Source organism: Perna viridis, chromosome 2 (assembly GCF_037379345.1).
Source record: "Perna viridis isolate PV_CMFRI_1.1 ecotype Kerala chromosome 2, ASM3737934v1, whole genome shotgun sequence".
NCBI classification, from domain to species: domain Eukaryota; kingdom Metazoa; phylum Mollusca; class Bivalvia; order Mytilida; family Mytilidae; genus Perna; species Perna viridis.
In genome coordinates this window covers 12,514,696-12,541,507 of record NC_142446.1, presented here as the reverse complement: position 1 = coordinate 12,541,507, position 26,812 = coordinate 12,514,696, and the positions used below count along the sequence as shown (strand labels likewise).

General features: G+C 32.5%; 1 protein-coding gene across 1 annotated transcript; it reads right to left on the bottom strand.

Moving 5' to 3' along the window:
• Positions 1 to 41: 41 nt before the first annotated feature.
• On the bottom strand, positions 42 to 26,807 carry LOC148623670 (T-complex protein 1 subunit delta-like). Its single transcript, XM_088565672.1, has 14 exons — positions 26,559 to 26,807; positions 25,042 to 25,094; positions 20,490 to 20,579; positions 20,087 to 20,195; positions 19,624 to 19,766; positions 18,856 to 18,977; positions 17,639 to 17,774; positions 15,615 to 15,754; positions 14,602 to 14,698; positions 13,707 to 13,814; positions 11,160 to 11,290; positions 9,093 to 9,327; positions 3,630 to 3,743; positions 42 to 424 (listed from the first exon to the last, which is right to left on the bottom strand). Exons 1-14 carry the CDS (start codon positions 26,659 to 26,661, stop codon positions 407 to 409), a joined length of 1,599 nt encoding a protein of 532 aa, XP_088421798.1. The 5' UTR covers positions 26,662 to 26,807; the 3' UTR covers positions 42 to 406.
• Positions 26,808 to 26,812: the final 5 nt, after the last annotated feature.

The window sequence follows — 26,812 nt, the reverse complement described above, 5'->3', positions numbered from 1 at the left end:
TAATCCTGAAAGATCAAAAACCCAAAAACTTGAAACCAGAATTTAGTACAAAATTTATTAATCACTCATTCATCCTCATAATACAATATAATATATATAAGGTCCTTTGAACAGAGATGAAGGCCTACTAAAATAACAGAAAAATCTAGAACATGAAAGCATCTCAACATAAATTAAATATGACATAAGAAAGTATGATTTAATTTTTTTTCTGTTCAGGTGATTAGCTTTGTTGCTGTAAATATTTATGTAGTTCAAGACATTTTAAAAATTCACACGAACATTTAGGGACATATTGATAAAGCTGGCTCTGAACACTTGAGTGGTCAATAGATTGTTATGACGATATATGTTTGATGTCTTTGTGTCACATGATCTTTTAACCACTTCAATGGTCCATTCACACTTATCTCATACACACAACCTGCAAAAAAAATTTGACACTATACTTTGATGTGTTACAGTGATGTCTGAAGTTTATCATGAGGACATTTAAACAATTTATCAAAATCAGCAGTTAGTCCAAACTATTTTTTATCCTGAGGGGGCTGTGATTTGATGTTGGATAAGCATTTATTTTTTGGGCAAGCACAAAATATTTATTTATATATTTCAGCAGCAACTGAAATCCATATTTGTCACTGAAAATCTGCTTTGTTAAGTAATGGGGAAAATATAGAATTATTTTCATTTTTTTAAATGGATGAGTAAAAAAACAAAATTTTCTCAAAATTTGGAACATTTTTATTTGTTTTCCCAAATGAACCCTAACACCCATTTGCTATTAAAATGGTGAAAGCTACAGTACTAATATCATGTCTGGACCTGCATCACCAACATATCTTTAATATATGCATTAACACTAAGCAAATTAAAAAAAAAAACAAAACCTATACTAATTAAATCATATACTGTTGAAAAAAAATGGCTATAAAGTTCCAACAAGTAAAGTTCATTTACACCATGTGAAATTTCTCAATATTAGGAACTATTCATCTTTAATATACATATAAACACTGTGCAAAGTTTGAATGTATTGGTTCAATGAGTAAAATAATACATGAAATAGGTTCCATCCTAAACTTTAAGTGTTGAAAAATGGCTAAGATCAAAAAGTTAAAAAAAGAAGAAAACATTTGTTAAATTTCTCTACTAAAGGATGTGCACATCTTCAATAAACACTGTGAATTGATTCAATATTCTTAATTAGATTGCACATAAAGTACCATCCAAAACAAAAAAGGATACAAAACAAGAGGCTCCCAGGAGCCTGAATCGCTCACCTGGATAAATATTTGCCTTTTAAGGGCAATAACTCAAGGAGTTGCCAGACAATTTTGAATCCATTTGATTCATTGAACACATTTGTAAAGGATCATTTCAGTAATTGATTTTTTTGTTTGTTGGGGTTTAACGCCCGAGCAGCAGTATTTCAGCTATATTCAGGCGATTCAGTAATTGAAAGCTATTGGCTAAACCTAACAGATTTGGAGATGTATGCAAAAATTGTGTCTGACCCATTCTTCTATTTTTAGAAATGACAGCCATGTTTTTTCAGAGATCGAAAATCAGTCATTTTATTAAGGATACCCTATAAAACAAAAATGCCAACTTTCATTGAATTTTGCAGAATAGTTTCTCAGAAGCAGATTTTTTAAAGTAATAACATCAAAAACAGCAAAAAAACATCCAAACAGGGCAATAACAACATGGGTCAACAAATTCTCACCAAAATTTTAACCACAGATAGATCTCTTCATGCTGAATAATTTTACCCCTGTCAGATTTTAGTTAAACCTGTTTTGGAGATATATGCAAAAATCTGCTGTCTGACCCCTATTTTCTATTTTTAGTAATAGTAGCCATGCTTTATAACAGATAAAAAATACAAATGGTCATTTTGTTAAGGATACCCTTTAAAACAAAAAATACCAACTTTCATTAAATTCTATAAAGTTGTTTCTGGATAGAAGAATTTTAAAATAGTAACATTAAAAATAGCACAAAACGTTCAAAAAGGGCAATAACGCCAACATGGGTCAACAGATTTTCACCAAATTTTGACCACAGATAGTTCTCATCACGCTGAACACTTTTAACCATGTCAGAATTTGGCTAAACCCATCACGCTGAACACTTTTAACCATGTCAGAATTTGGCTAAACCTAACGGTTTAGGAGATATATGCGAAAAACTACTGTCTGCCCCCATGTTCTATTTTTAGTAATGGCAGCCATGTTTTTCGACGGATCAAAAATCCCCACATCATTTCAATGAACGATACCCCAAGGAACATTCATACCAAGTTTAGTTCCAATTGGTCAAGTGGCGTCAGAGGAGAAGATTTTTGAAAGAAATAACATCCAAAGTAGCAAAAAAAAGTCGAAAAAGGGGAATAACTCCAACATGGCTTAACATATTAACATGATTTGACCACAGATAGATCTCATCATGCTAAACACTTTTACTCGGTGTCAGAATTTGACTAAACCCAACAGTTTTGGAGATAAATCCGAAAAAATACTGTCTGACCCCTATGTTCTATTTTTAGTAACGGTGGCCACGTTTTTCAATGGATCAAAAATCCTCACAACAGTTCTATGCACCAAATTTATTTCCAATTGGTCAGGTGGCGTCAGAGGAGAAGATTTTTGAAAGAAATAATATTCAAAATAGCAAAAAAACGTTGAAAAGGGGCAATAACTCAACATGGTTTAACATATCAAATTGAAAATTTTACCACAGATAGATCTCATCATGCTGAACACTTCAACCCCGTCAGAATTTGGCTAAACCTAACGATTTAGGAGATATATACAAAAAACTATTGTCTGACCCCTATGTTCTATTTTTAGTAATAGCGGCCATGTTTTTCAACTGATCAAAAATCCCCACATTAGTTCTATGCACAATACCCCAAGGAAAATTCAAAGTAAGTTTGGTTCCAATCAGTCAAATGGTCTCAGTTTTGAAAGCAAGAACATTAAAAATAGCAAAAAACGTTGAAAAAGGGCAATAACTCCAACATGGCTTAATAGATTAAAATGAAAATATGACCGCAGATAGATCTCATCATGCTGAACACTTTCACTTTCACGGTTTTGCAAATATATGCAAAAAACTACTGTCTGACCCCTATGTTCTAATTTTAGTAATGGCAGCCAGGTTTTTTGATGGATCAAAAATCCCCACATCAGTTCAATGCAGGATACCCCAAGGAATATTCATACCAAGTTTGGTTCTAATTGGTCGAGTAGTATTTTGAAAAATTGTTAATGAAGACGACGGACGTCAAGTGATGGCAATAGCTCACATGGCCTTCGGCCAGGTGAGCTTTAAAAAAAAATGGCTATGTTAAACATACTAATAATACAGGATGTTAATTTCCCAACAACATGTTTATTATGTACCTAAATACTGTGCAAAACATATAATATTGGTTACTACTCAAATAAGGTACAATGTACCTCTTAACATAATGGAGTCTAGCAACTACTGAATCTGCTTCATCATTGGTGATAAAATAATTAACTATGAAATGATTGACAACCTAGCATTCAAGTATAATGGTTTTAAACCAATAATATTTCTTATGGGAGAAATAAGAATGGTTCACAAATTTTACTTACAATATCATCAATTTTCATAATACTTCGAACAGTCTCTGATGCCAGATGTATAGCACTTGTTGATACCAACAGTGGCTGCAGAACATTTTCTTCTAAAATGTTGGTTATTGCACCCTGAAAAATGACAAGTCAGCCAGCTATATCTTATTAAATTAACTTAAAAATTCTATTACCTTGGTCACAAGTTAAAACCATTATATTCTAAACTTAAGGTTAAACTTAAGATTTGTCCTAAGTCACAATCTAGGATGACAATGTACATACACAAGAATGCTAATATATTCATTATTTCATTACAACATTAACTGATACATTTGGAAAGTTTTTATACTTTGCAAACTTCATACTGCATTTCTTTACTTTAAAAGTGATTTTGAATGCACATACATTTTATAGTATTTTTAGAATTTCTTTTAAAATATACAGACCAGGGAAATAAATATTTCATTCCAAAAATTTTTTTAACTGTTCCTCTGACATCTTGCAAAGGTCCTCTCAATCTTGGTTTTATGGGGTAATGCATTTAAAGTAAAATAAATGAGTTCTTGTGCAGGGAGTCCATATATCGGTCCCAGAAAAAACATAGAAAAATTAAAATATTTTCTATTTATATTCTATATTTTTATCAATCCAACATTGGGAGGATCTCAACATGATGTCAAAGGAGAATTTACATATATTTTGTAGTGAAATATGCATTTGCTTTACCTTTACATTTATAGGGGAGAAAAAATATCCAAATATAAACATGAAAAAAAATGTTCTCTAAAAACCATATTGTCATACACATTTTATTTCTAGTTAAAAGAAATATATTGAGAAGTAGGTATTACCTATGAACTTTTCAGAAGCTTTCCATCCATTATTGATTCGTTCAAATAATGAAAACATTGACAATTTTATTTTTATGTGTATATGTTTGCATCTGTAAACCTTAGTTTATTTTTATTTCAAATATTTTACCAATTATTCACTGCCTCTAAGTCATTTATCTTTTAGAAAACACCTCGTCTCTCCGATTTTTTAAATTTTGCTTTAAACTGAGAACAAAAAATCTGTAGGCAGATATCAACTAGTGATATCACTACCTTACCTTTAGTTAATGGTCAAAATACTAAACAGGTAGTTGTCATCATGGAAGTCCAAAATATGGCACAACTATATGCACTCATGTTAAAATATCAAATGACTTAGGCAAGTAGTTGTGAAAAAAAAAACTTTCACAAGATTTTTATTTTTAGGTCAACATTTTTATTTTTCAGTCAAGATATTAACCAAATCAGCAAACTAGAAGCTGTCGTTGCACATGTGCCAATAGGGTATGTAAGTCTTGTCATGTGACTCCTTGGTTTCATGAGAATGGGTCCTAAGCTACCATTCAAATGCATGCAGATTTGTCATAAATTTAGTATTAAAATCAAAACACTGTTTTGTGTAACAATACCAATAAAAGAACATTGTTCCAATATGACCCCTATTTCTATTTTTAGTAATGGCGGCCATGTTTCTTGACGGATCATAAAAAAAAAAAAACTTTACTGCAAGATACCAAAAGGAAAATTCATACCAAGTTTGGTTCCAATAGGTCTAGAAGGGTCAGAGGAGATTTTTGAAAGACATAACACTAAAAATAGCAAAAAAAAACGTCCAAAAATGGCAATAACTTATAAATGGCTTGACAGATTAAAATGAAAATTTGACCACAGATAGATCTCATCAAGCTGATCACTTTAACCCCATGTCAGAATCTGGCTAAGGTTGCATTATACAAAGGGGATTGAGGTGAACTGTTTCGTAGACAAAACTGACCCCATCTAATTTTGTAAGACTTTAAAATAAAAGATGAAACTTGGTGGAAATATTGATTGTGGGTAGTACTGCATTCGTACATAAAGATACAGTATTTGTGAAGGTCAAGAGGTGTAAAATGCATGCTTCAAGCTATCCGGAAAGATTCAACTCCTAACCAGATTTGGTTTTCTTCCCTGCACCAACTGACTGTTCTTTTCAAAAATGCAAAATTTCGCACAAACTTTAAGAATTAAAATCATGAACAAATGAGCAGAAAAAGGTACACTTCTTATTTGTTTTTTTTTATAATACCATGCCCACTTATTTTTTTCTGGCAGTTTTAAAGTGCCTGATATTTTAGAAAACCTGTTTTTTGACAATTAATTCTGGGAAAGCATCCAAAATTTGTTATGAAAACTGATATATTTTTTTTTTATGTTACCATGGCTACAGATTTTCATAACAAAATAGAAAATAAAATCTATCATTTTTTTTCCCCCTGGATCTCCATAATGAAAGGTTTTGAAGAAGATATATTTTTTACAGGAAAAATTTTTTTGATTTGCTTTTTTAAAGAACTCAATTTAGCTTTATTTCCATAAGTTGTCATACGGTTATCTGCAGTTTGTTTGTTTGTTGGGGTTTAACGTCTGGGCAGCAATATTTCAGCTATATTCAGACGATGAACATGAAATTGATGAGAAAATGAACATGAAATGATGATGAAATGAAAAAGGGATGGGACACAAGGACAATGGGGGTCGACAAATTTTGATTGCCACAGGAAATAGGGAAAGGTAGGTAGGGTCGGGCAATTTAGCCTCCAGTGGCGGAGCCCTATGGTTCCTACTCTGGGAGAATACAACAGTAGGGTTCTTTAACGTGCGAGGAAGGTGGCATCTTTCCCAACACGGTGCACCACTATGGTTTGCGGTCAAGTTTTCCGTATTATAGCCTGACAACCCCAGCATGTAACACGCCAGGGGTACCCCATTCCACCACCTGAGGCACACATCCCAGTTGCTCTGTGGGCAGAGCGCCCTAGCCCCTGGCTAGGTTTCTGAGCACTATTTAGTCGCCTTTTACGACCAGCTTAGCGCTGCTGCAGGCCTATTCTTTTAACACCCGGACATGCATGGGGCTGGTTAACTGCAGTGACCTATCTATATAGTGGAACCTAAACCTAATGGTTTTGGAGATATATGCCTGCGTTCTATTTTAAGTAACAGCGGCCATGTTTTTTAACAGATCAAAAATAAAATATATAAATAAACATAACTTTTGAGCAAATACCCAAAAAAACATACATACCAAGTTTGATTCCAATTTGTCAAGTAGAGTCTGAGTAGAAGATTTTTGAAAGAAATAACATTAAAAATAGTAAAAAAAAAAAAAAAAAAAAAAACATCGAAAAAGGGCAAAACTCCTAAATGGCTCGACAGATTAAAATAAAAATCTGACTACATATAGATCTCATTATGCTGAACACTTTAACCCATACAGAATTTGGTTAAACCTAACAGTTTTGAAGATATATGCGAAAAACTACAGTCTGACCCCCTATGTTCTATTTAGCCAGATGAGCTAAAAAGTGCGGAAAACAGAAAATTCACTGAAATTTTCTAAGTCCAAGGGCCGTAACTTCTGTAAAAATAATTCAACCGTAACCCAAATTTAATCTGTACCTCTTCATAATAAGGCCACATACCAAAAACAAACTTATTTGATAAATGCATTACAAAAAAAAAAGTGAAAACACAGACAGAGGCCCTGCATTTCCATGTCCCCTCGTGACGTGTCGCGGGGGACAATAACAAATGACACATTTACATTTTTACATGGTATTAGTGTTAAAAAAAAAAAGCATAAAATAAAAGATTTTGCCTAGTAATACAATGTTCCAAGAAGCTGAAAGTAAACAATAAAATGCAGATCAGACTTTGGATTTCAATACGTTCTACATTGGAAATTTCCTGTTAGGAAAATTAAACTGGGCCAGTCTTCACAACTAACTTTCCAGTTCACAGGCCAAAAATACATCTTTTAGAAATTTTTATAGTTGGCCTGAAGTAGTTAATTCTACAGGTCCACCTCCATTTTGACAACCCTTGGGCTTCAGACTACTACTTAACCATGAAGACTGATGGGCTAATCGTAATCAGTTGTAATATATATTTTCAATAGTAATCACATGCTATCAGTAATCACAGTATTTCATGATTACACATAATCATATGTAATCAATTACTGGGTTATCAAGTGGTGTAATTTTAACTACTTTTAGATTACATTTTTATTACAAAATTAGATTATTAAGGAGTATATTATTTATCAAACTAAACATTTTTACTTATTGTAGGTTCTGAAAATTGAGATTGACTTGAGTATTATACATTTTAATTAATATATAATAGTGGTGTACCACTCCAATTAGATTTTACCTCCCTTTTGTGTTGTTTCCTTCTAATTATTTACAAAATCAATAGTCATATACAATTGAAAATGATTTTTCAAAAAGTTCATTCAATAACTTATTTGCAAAATCCTCTATGACATAATGTTGACATAAAAAATTATGAAACACTTAGTGAATACACAGCATTTTGTCTTTATTTCTAAATCATTCGGATGTGGTTTGATCCAATGTTTATGAGAAAGGAATTCCATATTTAAAAGTATAATCATAATTATTTTTATTTTGCTTCAGAGAAACAAGCTTTTTGCTATTAAACCTAAAATATAGGTACTATGTTATATCTGTGTAAATCATAATTTAATAAAATGATGGAAATAGCCTCAAGAAAGAGTAAATTAATGTATATAACACAAACATATTACTCAATGCTATTGTATGTAATTAACTTTCCTTTGTGGCTTTCATTGTTTCTCAAATTTTGTCACCTCACTAAAGCAGACAGTCTACTAATTAGAGTGAAAAACACATGGTCTATTAATTAGAGTAACAAAAAAATTTTCAATTGTTACTTTCCATCGACAATTTTCGAATGTTGCATTTACCACGGCTTTGAAATTATGTATATACAATAATTATTTCTTTTGCTTTAAAGTTATATTACATTACCCATGCCATGGAAATAAATATATTTTCTTTTATATATGTGTGGGAATATCTGAAGTTATTTTGATTACTTTGAGAAAAGTAATCATATGCAATAAATTACTTTTGAAATTATGAGTAACCGTGATGTAATTGATTATATTGTTTACCCTATGTATTCATGCTAAAATTTATTACACATGAAAGTGATCAGCCTTGACCCTGCCAATATGACATTGTGTCCAAATATCAAGTAACTGTGACTTAAAATGGAAAGAAAACTGTTAAGAGATAGTGTGACGTAGAGACAGACAAGTCTTAAACAGTATACCACCCACCTATGGAATGGGGTATACAAATATAGTTTAACAGTAGGTTAAATGACAAAATCTACTTTTGAAAGTATTATTTGATTTCAGCTCTGCAATTTATAATCTCAGTTTGATAAAAATCAATCTACATGAAAAAATGAAATTTTCCTATTACCAAGTGAATGTGTTTTAAAAAATATTAAATTTTTAAGGTATTACATTTCAGCTAAATGCGATTTATCCTGAACAAAATTGAAAAAATGTTAGTGGTTACATTTAAAATTTATTAGCATCTCCTCTTACTTTTCTAACGTTAATGCCAGCCGTTGTCTCCCCTTGAGCATGTCTGTTTCTAAGTTCTGTTACTGTAGCTATTGGATTTAATCCTGCATTTTCTGCTAGAGTAAATGGTATGATTTCCAAGGCTTCTGCAAAAGCTCTGAAGCAATACTGTTCTGTTCCTGCAAGGGTGTTGGCATAATCCATCAACCTGAGAGACAGTTCTACTTCAGGTGCACCACCTCCAGCGATCAAAGACCTAAAATGATCCATTAAATTCTGAATTGTACAACTTAACAAACTATGGTGTCATCCAGAATATATAGAAAACAAGATTTTGATCATCATTAATGACAAATAGTCTGCACTACAAGATTCAAATAATCCCCTTTCAAAATAACGTTTTGATTAGGAATCAATTATTAATATTTGGACAGCCATCCATTAAATTAAATTATAAGGAATGTTTCCAATTTTTTAACAGGTTATGCTCAATTTCCTGGTTTAGGCCAGTTTACACTTTTTATAAACTGTTTCGTGGTTTATAAGTGAAAACTGCCACAAACAAAGTTATTTCGTATAACCAGTTCAAGAATTTGAAACATTCCTTAAATATTATGGACAATTATACTATCCATACAACCATTTGACACCACCTAAGTGGACAGATTCCTCAGGCTCAGGTAAAGTTTATTGTTTGCATACATGGAACTATGACGATTGTTTCAGTAATCTATAATTCCAAAGTTAATAGACTTTGACTGTGAGAGCATATGAATCAAAGAAATATGGAACTGTGAAGTAGTGATGTTACTGCAACTACATAACAAATACAACAGACCCAGTACAAGTGAATCATGTTTAAATGACCTTATCAGAAACTGAACATCGAAATCTAAACAAAAAATTTCAAAGTCAATAGACAGTGAAATATGCATGAAACAGTTACAGAACTGTGATAAAGTGATGCTAATGCCACTGCATACCAAAAACAATTGACAAACACACATGATTCCTTTAAAATGGACATGAATAGATAACATAAAATCTATATGTGAAAGTGGATAGACATGAAAACATGAAAACCGATGCCAGAAATGTAAAACTTTAGTCTTGCCTTACATTTGTTGCAGGCAAGTCAAAAACTATATTTGGGATTTTGCTGAAAATTGAACTTAGTCAGTATTTATGGTACTTAACAACTACAATGTCTATAAAATATCATTGATCCATTCTGAAAACCATCATTGATCCATTCTGGAAACCATCGAAAGATGGACATGCAAACTGAACTTGGCCTGTATTTTTGGTATTTAACAACTACAATGTTTCCAGAATACCATTGATCCATTCTGGAAACCATCAAAAGATGGACATGCAACTTTTTGGAGGGTATCATATAATACTTCACCACTTCTTTGTGGTGGGGTATAAAAACTAAAACCACTCTGAGCAAGCTCACAAAAAGAATACTCCCACTTCAAATGGATTTAATATTACACCCTTCAGTTGATTTATCTCCCTTAGGAGTCACCAGATTATAATATTATATTCCTTCATGCAAATTTACATATGATGTGAAACCTTCCTGTAAAATACCATCAAAATCCCTTGACCAGTTTAGGAGGAGTTGCACTTCATAGAAATGTGGAGACAGACAGTTATTCCTATATAACCCTAAACTTTGCTTTCCAAAGATATAAAGCATAATATTCAATTGATATTTACTCCTACATGATTTTACTACAAAATTAGTTTATATCACTCAGTGAATTTGATATTCTGGCTGGTAATATTTTGCATATCACAGTATTACCCAAAAATACATGTATTATAAGCTATCTACCTACTCACGAGTAAAAGGCTTAACTTGGATTATCTTTATAGTAAGCACCCAACAGCAAATGCTTTCATTGTGCACATCAATACTTGATTTTAGACCTTCGAGTATAAATATCTTTCAAAATTGAATGAATGAGTTGTCCTTCAGCTTCTGAAAACAGCTTGACAGACTAGTTCAAAGAATAGTTTGATAATAGCACAAAAATATTTCAAAATTTTTTCTAAGAGTTTTCTACTGACAGAACCAACCTTTCTTTCACTAGACATCTAATGACACAGAGAGCATCATGGAGAGATCTGTCTGCTTCCTCTAGCACTAATTTATTTGATCCCCTCATTAAAACTGTAACTGTTTTCCCTGGACATGACATCCCAGTTATCTTTATATATATTAAAAAAAAATGAAATCAGGATTGTGAAACATACACCTCATATATTATATAATAGTTCTATTTTGTTTCAATATACTTCTGTTAAAAAGACACAATATACTATTCAATCTATGCATAATTCATTTACTGTCATTAGTGATTAGACATCTCTAAACCAAAGAAACATAATTTGGGCAAAATAAACTGTGGCACAAAAGCATCTGGTGCGCCACCTTCGATCTAAAACAAAAAAAAAGAGGGAGGTAAACAAGTTTCTTCCTTCCAGATGGACAACCTAGAGGTATTGTGTTCATAAGACAAGAGGCTCTCAAGATTCTTAATCACTCACCTGGTTCAATTTAGCCTTTCAAGTGTAACACATATTAAACAAAAAGTTGTCCAACATATTTGACTTGAGAAGACTTTGATAGGACTTATCATAAGGATCATTTCAGCAATTGAAAGTTTCTATCTATCAAAGTTTTCAAGACATTGGCTGAAAATTGTAAAAAAAAAAAAAAATAACTCATTTTTCCCCTTTCATGGGCAAGAACTCTTACAAGGAGTCGTCTGACAACTTTTATCCTGCACACTTTTGTAGTTCTAATAATAAGGATCATTTTAGCTATTGGAAGGATTTGGCTAAACCTTACATGTTTGGATCCATATGTTCTATTTTTAGTAACAGCGGCAATAATTTTTGACAGATCAAAAATCCTCACATCAATTCTATGCACGATACCCTAAGGAACATTCATACCAAGTTTGGTTCCAATTGGTCAAGTAGTGTCAGAGGAGATGACTTTTGAAAGAAATAACATTAAAAATAGCAAAAAAAGGCAAGAACTCCAACATGGCTTAACAGATTAAAATGAAAATTTGACCAGTTAGATCTCATCATGCTGAACACTTTTATCCCATGTCAGAATTTGGCTAAACCTAACGGTTTTGGAGATATATGCGAAACACTACTGTCTGACCCCCATCTTCTATTTTTAGTAATGGCAGCCATGTTTTTCAACGGATCAAAAATACCCACTTCAGTTCTATGCAAAATATACCGAGGAACATTAATACGAAATATGGATCAAATTGGTCAAGTAGTGTCAGAGGAGAAGTTTTTTGAAAAAATTGCTAACGACGACGGATGACGAAGGATGCCAAGTGATGGCAATAGCTCATATGGCCTTTCAGCCAGGTGAGCTAAAAAACAGAGGCCCCCAGCCCACAAACTTTAAAATTCAGCAGAACATGGAATAGGAAGTGGATGTTCCACTCTGCTTAAAAGTCTACATAAATAATACAAAACTTTCCAAAGAATTATCTTTTTAATTCCAAATCATTACCATTCAAAACTGTACCAGCATACACAAAATTGATGGGCAAAGGAGCCATAAAATTTACAAACTTTACGCTGCATCACTTAAGAAACATAGAAACTTTAAATTTTTCCCATGAAAGGCTGCCAATGAATTCATACAACCCTCAAAATGTGACAAACTGAATCAAGGAACAGAAGGTGGAAGTCAATGTTCTTCAGAGCTGAAACATTTAAAATTGGTACAACCAGAGTTTCTGAGCTTTGAGGAATAAACATTTATAGCACCCTAAAATAGCAACATAAGCCTTCAAGCAAGCAGAAAATTAAGACATGGCTGAGCTCAAAAGTTAACATATCCAGTTAAAGCTGAATCCCAAAGTTCATACATTTTCATGATGGATTGCTTTTAACAAAAATTCACAAAACCACAAATAGTCAACAGAAACATTAAGGCAAACAGGACATGGAAGCACAACTAAGCTGATAAAATGCTTTGCAGGGCACACCTTCACATAACCAAAGAAGTTAAATTCTGAAAAGTAGGGATAATGATTAAATGTTTGACAGGGTTCTGACCAGAAAGAAAGTGCATATGAAACTTAACCACTCGCAGCAATTTGTCCCTAGCCATCATCAAAAAAGTTGGAAGTGGAAAAGTCACATAACTCTTGCAAAATTTGTCATCTAAAAATGGCGGTGCAATATGATCAACTACAAATTGTGTAAACAATCCTAAAAAATTCGAACAAATTCTGTCACACATTTTCGAACGAGTTGTGTCCACCAGTGTGACAAAATGGGCGCAGAGACAGACAGACACCAGTATTTTTATGCCCCTTCCCGCAGTTAGAGATTTTTTCACATAAGTAATGAAAATGTTTATTTTTTACTCCTTCTCTACCCATACAGGTAAGGGACATAGTACTTTAAATCCAACAAAACCTTTTGGCGAGTTAAGAAATCTAGTAGTATACAATTTCAGAGAGATATTTACATATCAAATCTGATAAAATATTTCTTTCACTTTAATATAAAGTGGAAGATTTAATGTTGATTGGGTACCATTTTTTGTTGTCCCAGATGAAATATTTACAGGACACTAACCTTGACAATTTTACTACTTCCTGTCTGGACTTCTTCTACCAACTCAGCACTTCCTAAATTCTCAGGTAGGAAATGGTCAACACTTGCAATAGGTTTACATCCTACAGACTGTGATAAAAAAAAATAGGTCTTTTTGTGTTAAATATGTACAAATACAAAAAGTGTGGCAGTAAGGCATGATTCTTTCACCAGAAACAAAATGACCTGTAATATCAAGTCTTGCAAATAACTTAATATAAAATGACATGTAAGGAGTGCTCTCAACTGCACTAGGTTTCATAAATAAGCTCAAATAGGTTTTCCCATTATTTTCTTAACAATCCATGCTTAACTGACTAAGGTCCATCACTGCTCATACAAAATGTATTTTAAAAGTATCATTAGCAACTTAAATAACACATACTGTGGATTCATTTTTAAAGTGAAAAGGTACGAAAAAAGTGATGTTTAGTAAACTTGGGCTTTACCACTGTTTACCATATAAGTAGCAATGGCCAGTGCATTTTTCTTTCACAAGAATTTTGAGTTATCAGAACTTTCACTCACAATTTGGAAAATGAAAATGTAGGCCTTGATTCACAAACAGATGCATCACATATGAAACTTCATTCCAAATAAACACATTTTAAATGTCTAATGTGAAACACATATCAATGCTATGTACGTAAAAACTAAATGCTTACGATATTTTTGTTTTAAATCTTAAGCAAAATTATGTTTGCTTTAGTGATAATTCTGCTGGAATGGCTGACTTATTTGTTATTTTTTACAAGAACTCCATTGACCCACAAACCAAGAAATGCCTTTTTCCTATGACCATAAAAATTGATATCCACTTAAACAAAACCACAGTATGCTGACAAGTTTTCATCAGTGATTGGTTTTTGTTACTTACCTTGCATACAAACTCAATATCGTCTCTCTCGATATCTTTTACCACTAAAATTTTCATTTTTGCAAGGAAATGAAGTGCTAGGTCACTAACAGCATCTCTGTAATTAATAAAGAATCAGTATATATAATGCTTGATAGAAAATTTTAACTTCTGATCTCTTTTTGCCCCCAAATTCTTGAAACATGAGGTCTTTAACACTTCAAATCTAACAAAATCTTCCCTTTGTGGTTTCAGACCAAATAAAGGATTTCATAGAAATCTTTCACTTTAACAAGTTTATAATCAGAAACCATTAAAATGTTTGTGAAACAACTTCAATGAGATCAATATACTTACATTAAAGTTCCTATTTAGACATCAATAAAATGCTTATTTCTGGCCCCTAATTCATAAGTCACACCTCCAAAATCAATCCAAGCCTTAACTTTGGGGGCATGACACATAATGGTACAATTTCCTAGAGATCCATTCCCTTTTATGTCAGTTGTAGTCAAGACATCGGGTAAATGCTTATTTCTGGCCTCTTTTACCCTGCTATTCCAAAACATTTAAATTCCCAAATCAATCCCAGTTTTCCTTTTGAGTTATGGCACATTCCCATTTCTGTTACAATTTTGAAGAGATCCATACACTTTAACCTAAGTTATTGTCATTGCAATAGGAAAATGCCTTGTTTCTGGCCCCTTTTTCCTTAATGGTTTATATCCCAACCCTCAAAATTAATCCAAGTCATATTATTGTGGTACAGAACACTGCGATCAAATTTCAAAGAAAATCATTGTATTGTTACTTGTAACAATTTTAATTTTTGTCACATAGAAATCTTCACTTTCAAAATCATCCAGTAATACCAAATCTACACAGTTCAATTACAAGCATGCTCAATAATGCCATGAGTAGACAAGTAACAATATAATATGTCCCACCAAGAATTGCCATCATCTGTGTATTGTAGAGGTAACCAGTTCTAGGGGGGAAACTGAAATTTATCATTTGTTAGTCATCGAACTAACCTTAAGACAGACTTCTGAATAAGTAAGACATTACAGCCTGCTTTCTTAATTTTCTTTACTATATCCAAGATGTACTGTCTTTCTTCTCTGAGAACCCTGTCCATCTGAGTATAATCAGAAACAATAACACTGTTGTCCATCTGTCAACGAAAAAAAAATGATGAACAGATTTTCTTAATTGATGAAAATTAAATTAGCAAGAAATGTCTTAGCAAGATATTTCTATATGCAAGTGTGCTAAATGGTTAGGTTGTCAAAAGAAACTAGGTGCTAGAATGATATGGAAAAGAAAAATATACACTGAATTAAAGTGATCCACTTGCAATATCAATCACATCCACAGAACAGCTTCATAAAATTCTGCTGAGAGGTTTCAGAGAAGTTGCTCTAACTGGTTCAGAAGTTCTGGAGAATTTGAACTGATAAGGTTATCATTAAGTTAAATTTCAAATGGCACACAAATTTCTAAATTCAAAGGGGCATAACTCACACAAAAATTAAGGGATCAAAAGTTCCTGGTAATATGCACAACTGCATATGATGCTCTTGCAACATTTACTTTGTAAAATTGGGTTAAATAGTTTCAGAGGAGTTGCACTTACAATGTAATTTATGAGAATTTTTGGCAAATTTTGAAGTTCAAAGGAGCATAACACCAACAAAAAATGGGGGATCAAAATTTCCTGGTAATGTGCACAACTACATATGATGTTCTTGCTACATACAAAGTTTTGTAAAATTCGGTTCAGTAGTTTCAGAGGAGTTGCACTGACAAACTTTGTGATGGACACACAGACAAGCTAAAAACAATATGTCTCCCCACCAAAGAGGTGGGAGACATAATTGATCAAAGTGCTGTCAGCACTGGAGGTTTTTGATTCTTGTGAAAATTGTAGCATGAACTAAATTTCGAAGATTACATGATGTAAAATAAAATTGTGATCATACATTTGCATTTTTCATATTCAATATCAAGAACTAAATTTTTTTTTCCCTAATATGTATAAACTGAATGTCAATCCATACTTCTGTTCCAACTTCTCAAACAAATACAAATTTGGTTCCATTTCACTTTTTTCCTAATTTTTTGAAATTCTCCAAAAGTTAATTTACATTAACATTAATAAACTCTGGTACCAGGTTATCTATTATTCTAAAAAAAACAATTTCAGCTTAAGAAAATAATTTTCTTGATTGACATAAGATTTCAAAAAACTTTTATCAATTTGAATTTTCCCACCAATTTCACTTGGTTAAAATCACTGCTCTTCACTTCCTATTTATAAATGGTAAACCATCGATAAAAGGATAGAGAATTTGACTGATAAATGTGTCAAATGGAACATGCTTAAATCATTTATACTTCTTGACACATTAGTGACAGAAATAAATGTCCTAAATATCTTTTCAAGGCCAAAAAACTCCCTCAAATCTTCAGTTGATATGAAGACTAGATCTCAATTCTATTTGCAGAAATAAAAGAATATTATTGAGCTGAATAATTGCAAGAAACAAATTCACTGGTAATAAAAGAGGTATTGAATGCTATAAAAGGAATTACATTTGGACTATATTTTTGTGTAGTGTTCAGAAATAGTAGGGAAGTTCCAGTGATAGACCAGCGACATAAGGTGTTTTGATAAATCAAAAACCTAAATGTCGAAGAAATATGGCCCTTTTTATCATCCAGAGATCTTCACAATAGTCCTGTAGACTAGATCCAGAGGGGCGATAACAACTGAGGGCTTATCATACTATGGCTTGTGGATAAAACGTGTGCTCTATTCTGTTGATTCTTTCATTTCCGTTGCATTTAACTTTTCTCTGCACTTATAGCAGCATAGATCTACATTATGACAGCAGATGAATATTTTTAAGCTCACAAGAGGTCTGACAAGTTATTTGCCCTTGAGGGGGGGATAGCATTCAAAAAGCAATGCTTTTGTTACATATGCAAAATCAGTGTTATTTCAATAAAATATATGATAAAATGTATCCATGAATGATCAAAGTTCTAAGCTTACATCTGTTTTTGGAGGTGATATACAGAATTGGATAAGACCAATTTTGGCTTTTTCTACTTTATTTGGACCACCTGCTCCTGTTGTTTTCTGAGAGAAAACCAAACCATCAATTAATTCTGTGTCCTCAACAGTGCCTCTGAAAAAAATATTAATGCTTTTTCAAAGGATGTTTGTTACCAAAAACAATTAACTTATAATTTTCTCTGTTTCCTATAAAAGGACATTTACTACATGTCAGAACCCATTTCCGTATTCTTGACTAAATCTTGGTCCAAAATTAATGTTCAGCTTAGATTTCATGTTAATTCCATAATTGTCACTACTGTTCACTGACATTTTGAGAGAGGTATTAGATGTACATAAATGTATGTGCTTAAGATGTGGTCCATGTTCTACAAAAATATACTATAAGTGATGATTTTAGTTCAGTTCGCAATATTGAGAAATCAGATATGTAGCCAGTAAGAAACACACCTGGTCAACATGCTGAATGTTATAGCTATTTTGAGGCAGACGTACTAATAATTAAAAAAAAGTTGTTTTTCTTTAGATCTGAAAGTTCAAGGTCAGTTAATTCATAACAATTCAGTGGAATAAAATGTAAACTTGATTTCAAACCAATCAAGATATACTCAATGCATACCATAAGGCCGAAAAAAATAAATGTTGTGTTTCTAATCATCCCTCTAAAATTTTGTAGGGTGGACAGATACAAATTTTATTTATTTATTTATACATTTTTTTAATGAAATAAATGTGACTCAAAACTAAGAATATGATATAAACCAAATCTGCAAGAATTAAACATGTAATGGATTTAGTCCATGACCAAGAACACACTCATATGTGTTTACAATCGATTCTAAATATAAACAACCAGTATTTCTAACTTTGTTGTCCCATCTTGGATTGAAAAAAAATATCTTTGGCTTCATTTTTTTTAATTCTTTTCCTGCAGACTTTGAATTTTTTTTCAAAATAACAGATAAAAACTTTTGGGTTAGGCAGAGGGGTCTGAAGGAGAGTTGGCAGGGTGACCGGAAACATAATTTTCTTAGGACTAAATCAGCTCAATCATCAAGGGTTTAGCTGCAGAATGGCAAAAGGACAAACAAGGTTAAAACTGTAAGTCCCAGCCACTCTGTGATGTGAGGAAGGCAGAAAAAAAAAACATTACTATAAAAGGAAAATGTTTCAAAAACTACTACAGTCCTTACCCAATCCTCTTCACCATTTTGATGTCTCTTAAGTCCACATTATTAGCTGTGGCAGGGTCTATAACTTTCATAACAGCATCTACAGCTATAGGTGACAACAAGCTAGAATACTGAGAGACAACCTGAAATTCATAATATGATGTTCAATTTTAGTAGAAATGGTCAACAGGGCATAGCTTGAAACAACTGCCAATGGGGCAAGTATGAACACTATAACCAAGATCTATACATCACTTCATATAAGGATTTTGAATTAATACTCTACTACAGTAAGCACAGATTTCTGAAACAAGAATTAATTTGATTTATCTTAAAATTTTATTTTTATTTGTTAATAACAGGAAGATGCATTCAAAGTAAGGACAGACTTTAAGCTCAGACAGAAAATATCACAGCAAGTCTGACAGGTATAAATAGCCTGAACTTTATTCTCAACACTCCAGTTTTATTTATTCAAACTTTTTGACTTTTGGATTTTACTGAATTCATCATAAAACCAATTAAGAATATCAAATGATATTGTAGTCAACAAATTGTAGAGAATTCATTTAATTCAAGCATGGGGTATATTGAAACCAATTTAGATGGAAGGCAATTGTCACATTCCACATTCGCCATTATTATCAAATGCTAATATAGCAATAATCTGCATTGGTGGCCACATGTTCAGGTTCAATTAATGCCACAATCTGCACTGATTTAGTCTTGTGATCTAACTACAATGAATAAAAGTTGACTACTGTTTATGATAGTAAGTTTTATGATTACTTTTGAATTAAGTGATGTAGAAGCACTTTTGAGCAATGATTCTCTGTCAGACAGCTTAACTGGAGTCGCTATACTCTTCAGGATATCTATTGCTTTGTCTGATGCCTTCTGGAATGCCTCTGATATACTTGTTGGATGAATTCCTAGGGAAAGTAAAGCATCAAGACATGTTTTACATTCTATACATCGTACTAAGAACGTTTCTCATATCATTATTTTTCACCAATAACTCATGGCTGAACAAACATAAATTACTTCTATTTTTCTACATTCTGTATTGTAAGACTGGATAAATTTGTGATTGTATAAAAAAAACTTTGAAGGTTTTTAACTCAATTTTCATCCTTTTCCTTTCATATTAGTATACATAAAAAAAATTAAAACATTGCATAACTGTATCAAAGTGAAAATATGCATAGACTGTAAAACAACAAGTAAAAAAAAAAACATTGTAAGTAATTACCTTTTGCTAACAATTTATAGCATGCATCAAGAAGGCTGCCAGCTATAACACAAACTGATGTAGTTCCATCTCCAGCTTCTACATCTTGAGCTTTTGATAATTCAACCAGCTTAAAAAAAAAAAGAAAAACGAAACTGTTCACAACAATACAATATTCACACGATTCTGCAATATATAAAAGTCACAACCATCTTCTTCATTTGCAAATCAAAATTGCCAACAGATAAAAAAACAAAACATCTCAACACCAAAGTCGCATATCCACGATTTTAGATGTCTCAAATAAAATAGACCTCAAATATTTCAAATTTTCAGAACAGTCTCATTAAAGTATGAAACACACTAAACCTAAGTTGATCTGATAACAATAAAACATTTCATCCTTTTGAACCTCGGTACATACCATTTTGGCAGCTGGATGTAGCACCTGCATTTGTTTGAGGATTGTTGCTCCATCATTGGTTATTGTTACATCACCGTTAGCTGTTTGTATCTGAAAATAGCCAAAAATAGATGTTACAGCCATTTTCAGGTTTTTTTAAAGAGAAACATTATTGCTAATATGGCTAAGTTAACAGATAAAAGTTCATAAATATTCGTCAATTTTTTCCAAAATATGAGGTACACATTTTCAACATGTATATAAACACTGTACATAGTTTGCATAATACTATAATCAATAAATTTTGAGTTATAGATTTCACGAAGTAGGTACTGTCCACAACAATTGCTAAGTTAAGAGGATTTGGATTGACTGAATGTGGTTTTACATCCTGTGGTAGGGAAATAATAAAGCAAATTTCTCCATTATATAAGGTGTATGTCTTCAATATTTATAGAGATAGCCTGCAAAGTTCCATATCAAGATGCATTTTTCACTAATTTAAGTGCAAATGACCTAGACTTTGTCAAGGTAAACATCAGTTACTGATGACATTTATGTGATGGAAACTGCAGGCCCTGACACAGGGGGCAATCTAACCCCCTACTTTCTGAAAGAGTAATCAAGGGAACCAAGATTAGAACGTGTATTACTGTCAAGAGGACCTCTTGCCAACCCCACCATCATTCCCCCTTTTTGCAACTTTCTGTAATGAACACTGGTTTTTTATTCTAAAACCAAATATTCATACAGTACTGTATGTGCATTCTGAATACAAATTCAGAAATTCAGAATAGTTCACATTATGCATATTGAAAGTAAAGATGATGACCCAATTAAGCAAATTTTATTAAGGTGCAGTTTTCAATCAACCAGTGAAAAAGCAATCTTATCCTAAATAATATGCTCTCAACAGCCTGAACTGCTCACCTTATTTAATAGCTTAAAAAAGTTGAATACATACAAAATATAATTAAAGAATCTTAGTGAGCACGCTCACATACCCCATGCGTCCCCCATGTTGGATACTCAAGTAAATTTGCTCGTAAGAGAAATACATGTAGAAGGACCCCAATAAAAAAAAGGAATAAGAGTGTTTTTTAGGCTTTAGACCTTTATCTTCTAACTAAATTCTGTTACTCAGAATGGGAATGGTAGTTTCAAACTCCAGACTGAGATTTCTTCGAGTTTTAATGTAATCCAAAGTAAATATCATCATAGCGGAACAAAACTTATACTTGACCTGTAACTTATCATGGCCAACTTATATACCAAAAATCATGTCATAATCTGCAAGCATTGAGAAAAGAAAGTCCGAAAAACTGTCATTTCTGCAAATTTAGCTAAGTTCAAGGCCCGTAATTTGGGTAAAAAATCATCCAAGCAGAACCAATACAAACTTGTCCTGTAACTTGTAATAGTGAATTTCTATATTAAAAATCATGTCAATATCTGCAAACATTTGGGAAAAAATCCTGAAAACTGCTATTTCTGTGAATTTTGCTAAGTTCAAAGCCTGTAATTTCTATAAAAATCATCAGAGCAGAACAAAAATTAAACTTGACCTGTAACTTGTCATGGTGAATTATATACCAAAAATCATTTCAATATCTGCCAGCATTTAGAAAAAAAATTAGAAAAAAAAAAGTTCAACCCCGTAATTTCTGTAAAAATCATCGGAGCGAAATGAAAGTTAAACTTGACCTATAACTTATCAAGGTGAACTTATTTACCAAAAATCATGTCAATACCTGCAAGCGTTTAGAAAATAAGTCCAGAAAACTGAAGATGGACTGGCGGACGGGTCAAAAACATTACACCCTTCGCAACTTTGTTGCGTGGGGTATAAAAATGGTCATACACTTTTGACTAAACTTGCACTAATGATACTTGTCATGAAACTGAACATTTAAACATTAATCATCAATCTGCTATTGGTGTGTTAACAGGCAAGAACAGGGGAAATGGTCAAAATGACACTTTCTTGGGCCATACATAATTCCAAGAAGGGTTAACAGATTTTTCTTAAATTTGCACCAAAAATAAATATTCAAATACTGAACATTTGATCAATTTAAATCAATCATCAACCTGCTTTTGTTTTCTTAATAAAAGGCAAAAACTGATAAAAACAAAAACAAAAAAAAACAAAACAAACGTCAAAAACGACACTTTCAATGGTTATAATTCCGAGAGGGTCAATAGTTTTTACCTCAATTTGCTTCCGTTTTCTAAATAATAGGCAAAAACTGCTAAAAAAGGTAAAATTAGCAAACAAGAAGCTCCCAGGAGCCTGAATTGCTCACCTGGTTAAATTTTGCCTTTCAAATGCAATAAATTTAACAAGATGTCCAACAATCTGGACTCAAGAAGACTTTGATAGGATAAGGATCATTTCAGTAAACTGAAAGAAATTGGCTAAACCTAACGGTTTTGGAGATATATGTGAAAAACTACTGTCTCAATCCTATGTTCTACTTAAACTAATGGCAGCCATGTTTTTTGATGGATCAAAAATCCCCACATCATTTCTATGCAGGATACCCCCAAGGAACATTCATACCAAGTTTGTTGTTTGATTCTAATAGTGAGTAGAGTCAGAGAAGATTTTTAAAAGAAATATTACTTAAATAGCAAAAAAACATTGAAAAAGGGCAATAACTCCATCATGGCATAGGTCTCACTAACCACTTCCAGGTCAAATGGCCACCCCCTCTATGTAGTACCAAAACACACTGAACCTAGACCTATGCATTGTAAGTGCATTATTTTTGTGTATTCTGACCAAAAGTAGTCTAAATAAAGCTGAGAATGTGTACTTAAAAATTATATTTGTGATTTACTACAAAAGTGTATGAATATTGTTGACATGTGTGAGTAATTTGCCTCCATGCTGTCAGTTAGCAGAAAAGGTAAAAGTGTGGATTTTCAGTATTATTTATTCAAGCAAATTTTGTGAAGAATTTCTACAATCATCCTATCATTAGCATAATGATTTTTAAAGCAAGCTTCACAATTGCATGCATTTGTCCTGGGAATTCACAGTGAAACTTTGAAAATTATTTTTTAACATGTAAAGTAATGGAAACGTTAGAAGTGGTTAGTGAGACCATCAGCTTAATTATGGCATATTTCAGAGAAATGCATAATTTGATGAAAATAGCCTTTCCTGGTCATTATTTCCATTTTCACATAATATCAGTATAGTGATATTAGTAATCTGGCTATAGTTTAAGAGGTGCATTGTGCAATATATTGTGAAAAACAACATAGCAACAAGATTTTTATCACCACAAGCTTTCATAAAATGTTAAAAAAAAAGAAAAACATAAGAACTAATAAAAAGTTCTTAAGGTCTCACTAACCACTTCCAGGTCAAATGGCCACCCCTCTATGTAGTACCAAAACACACTGAACCTAGATCTATGCATTGCAAGTGCATTACTTTTGTGTATTCTGATCAAAAGTAGTCAAAATAAAGCTGAGAGTGTGTACTTTAAAATCATATTTGTAATTTACTACAAAAGTGTATGAATATAGTTTACATGTGTGAGCAATTTGCCTCCATGCAAAAAAGAAAAGGTAAAAGTATGGATTTTCAATATTATTTATTCAAGTAAATTTTGTGAAGAATTTCTATGCACATCGTACCATTAGAGTAATGATTTTGAAAGCCTTATTTTTCAAGCTTTGCAATGGTATGCAACTTTAAGGTGTCATTTGTCCTGGAAATTCACAGTGAAACATTGAAAATTACTTGTTTAAAATGTAAAGTAATGGAAACATTAAAAGTGGTCAGTGAGACTATAACAGATTAAAAGGAAAATTTGAACACTGATAGATCTCATCATGCTGAACACTTACCCTGTCAGAATTAGGCTTAACCTTACGATTTTGGAGATATATGGAAAAAACTACTGTCTGACCCCTATCTTCTATTTTTAGTAACGGAGGCCATGTTTTTCGACAGATCGAAAATCTCCACATCAGTTCTATGCAGGATACCCCAAGGAACATTACTACAAAGTTTGGTTCAAATTGGTCAAGTATTGTCATAGGAGAAGATTTTTGAAAGAAATAACATTAAAAATTATTGAAAAAGGGCAATAACTCCAACATGGCTTAATGGATTAAAACCAAAATTTGACCAGAGATAGATCTCATCATGCTCAACACTTTTATCCGATGTCAGACTTCAGCTAAACTGAACAGATTAGGAGATATATGTGAAAAACTGCTTTCTGAACCCTATGTTCTATTTTTAGCAATGGTGGCCATGTTTTTTGACGAATCAAAAATCCCCACATCAGTTCTATGCAAGATACCCCAAGGAACATTTATACAAGGTTTGGTTCTAATTAGTAAAGTTGTTTCAGAGGAGAAGAGTTTTGTATAATTGTTAACAACGACGACGGAAGCCAAGTGATGGCTTTGGCCAAGTGAGCTAAAAAGGGGAGGATAATGTGTCCATATATCTACGGCTAACTGAGGACCTTCTAGGGGATAACTATGAGATTCCAAATGAGCAAAATATATTATACATGAATGTAAATTAACTTAAAACTTGACTCACCATCTTGTCCATACCTCTTGGACCAAGACTTGTTCTAATGGCATCAGCTACAGCTGAAATGATACAATAAAAAAATCTTATTATGCCAACTAAATGGCTAGATTTTCATCCCAGGGTCCACAAAAAAGTGGGACAGGTGGGAGGATCTTATTTTTAATTTGTCCTGTGACTTGTCTAGAATTACAAGATGCAGATGGAATTGTCAATTTAAAACACTAAACACATATATAGAGATATCTTCTCCCGTTCATACTGATATTAAACTGTACATCTTGTTGCATACCATCCTCTTTTCTCTGTATTTAGACCAGTAACAAAGTGAAGTATAGTAAGCACCATTTTTGTTACAAGGAAGTGTAATAAACACTCTAAAATCCATACCGTACCAGATGCAGACTCGAAATCCGTAAATCGTAAATTTTAAGAAACATATATATCATCTGGGCAGGATTTTAATTGGCTTTATTTCACACCAGAGAAGGATGAACTGACTCTACAGGTTAAAGCATGATATTCATTAATGTGAATTACATGTAAAATGTCAAGAGGGCATTACCATAAGCAGAAATGCTCATTTCATATTGCAGAATGACAAAGGACTTTTTTTTTTAATTTCAAAGGCCCTATAGGGTACATGTACATGGCTATTTTATAAATCAAACAAAAGATAAATGTAGTTTCTGAATATCATACTTAAATAACTAAAAATGGTAAACTTATCTGCTTTTTTACATTAGAATCCAACCCAATACCCTTTATCGGTAATTTTAGTGAAATAGTTCATTGTATATATTTGAAAACAGGTGACATCCAGTGTAAACAAATTACAAAAAGCACAAAAGAACTCAGTTTACTGTTTTATTACTCCAAAAATAATGAACTATATAGAAGGTGGCATTTTAGTCCATTTTCAGTAAAAAGAAATAAGAGGGGTGGCTCACTAGTGATACCCCACGCTTTCAAGCAGCTGCACCATATAAGTAACAGCAACAAACCCCCAAAATAATACCAATTATATCGAAGTATTGTGTATAGAATAAGAAACAAAATAAACACAACCTTCTCGTTTTGATATGCTATGAGATGAGTCCAAGCTAAAGATGGTAATTTTCATTTAAAAAATGCTTCATAATCATATTAACGACCAGTAAGGTCCAACCCATAAAACAGTAGGAACAAGCTTGATACAGCTCTGAATTTTGATTGTGATTAAATAGTCAACACAGGAAAAGAATTTGTGTTCCCATAGAAAAATCAAAAGGTAGCTAACAAGGAGATTGAGTTTGAACTAGAGTATATATATATATATTAGCAACGTTTAGATTTTTCTACAGGTGCATGTGGATAGTAAAACTAGACTCGGAGACCTCCAATTTAAAATATAAATGGGTGAATCATACTTCGAAGGAAAGAAGAATACTGTCAACTCAAATTTACACATAAGGGTATTACTCAAAACTGCGATGACAGATACTATTTCGATCACTACAAGATAAATGTAACTAATGTAAACAAACCCTTTGCTGCAGTTATGTTACTGTATCTAATTTGAGTAGGCTTTTCTTTATCCTTATACTGAGCCTTGGGGGCACTGAATCCTGGCCCTGTCTTGCCTTTCATCTTAAAATCGATAGACGTATTTTTCACGATACAAATTAATATTACGAACTCGGATGTTGTTCGATTTAGCAGGTAGGGTCACGTTGATTCTCGATCTTTCTGACCACCGGAAGTTTCTTCGTTCAGTCCGGAATTAAAATCCATTGTAGAT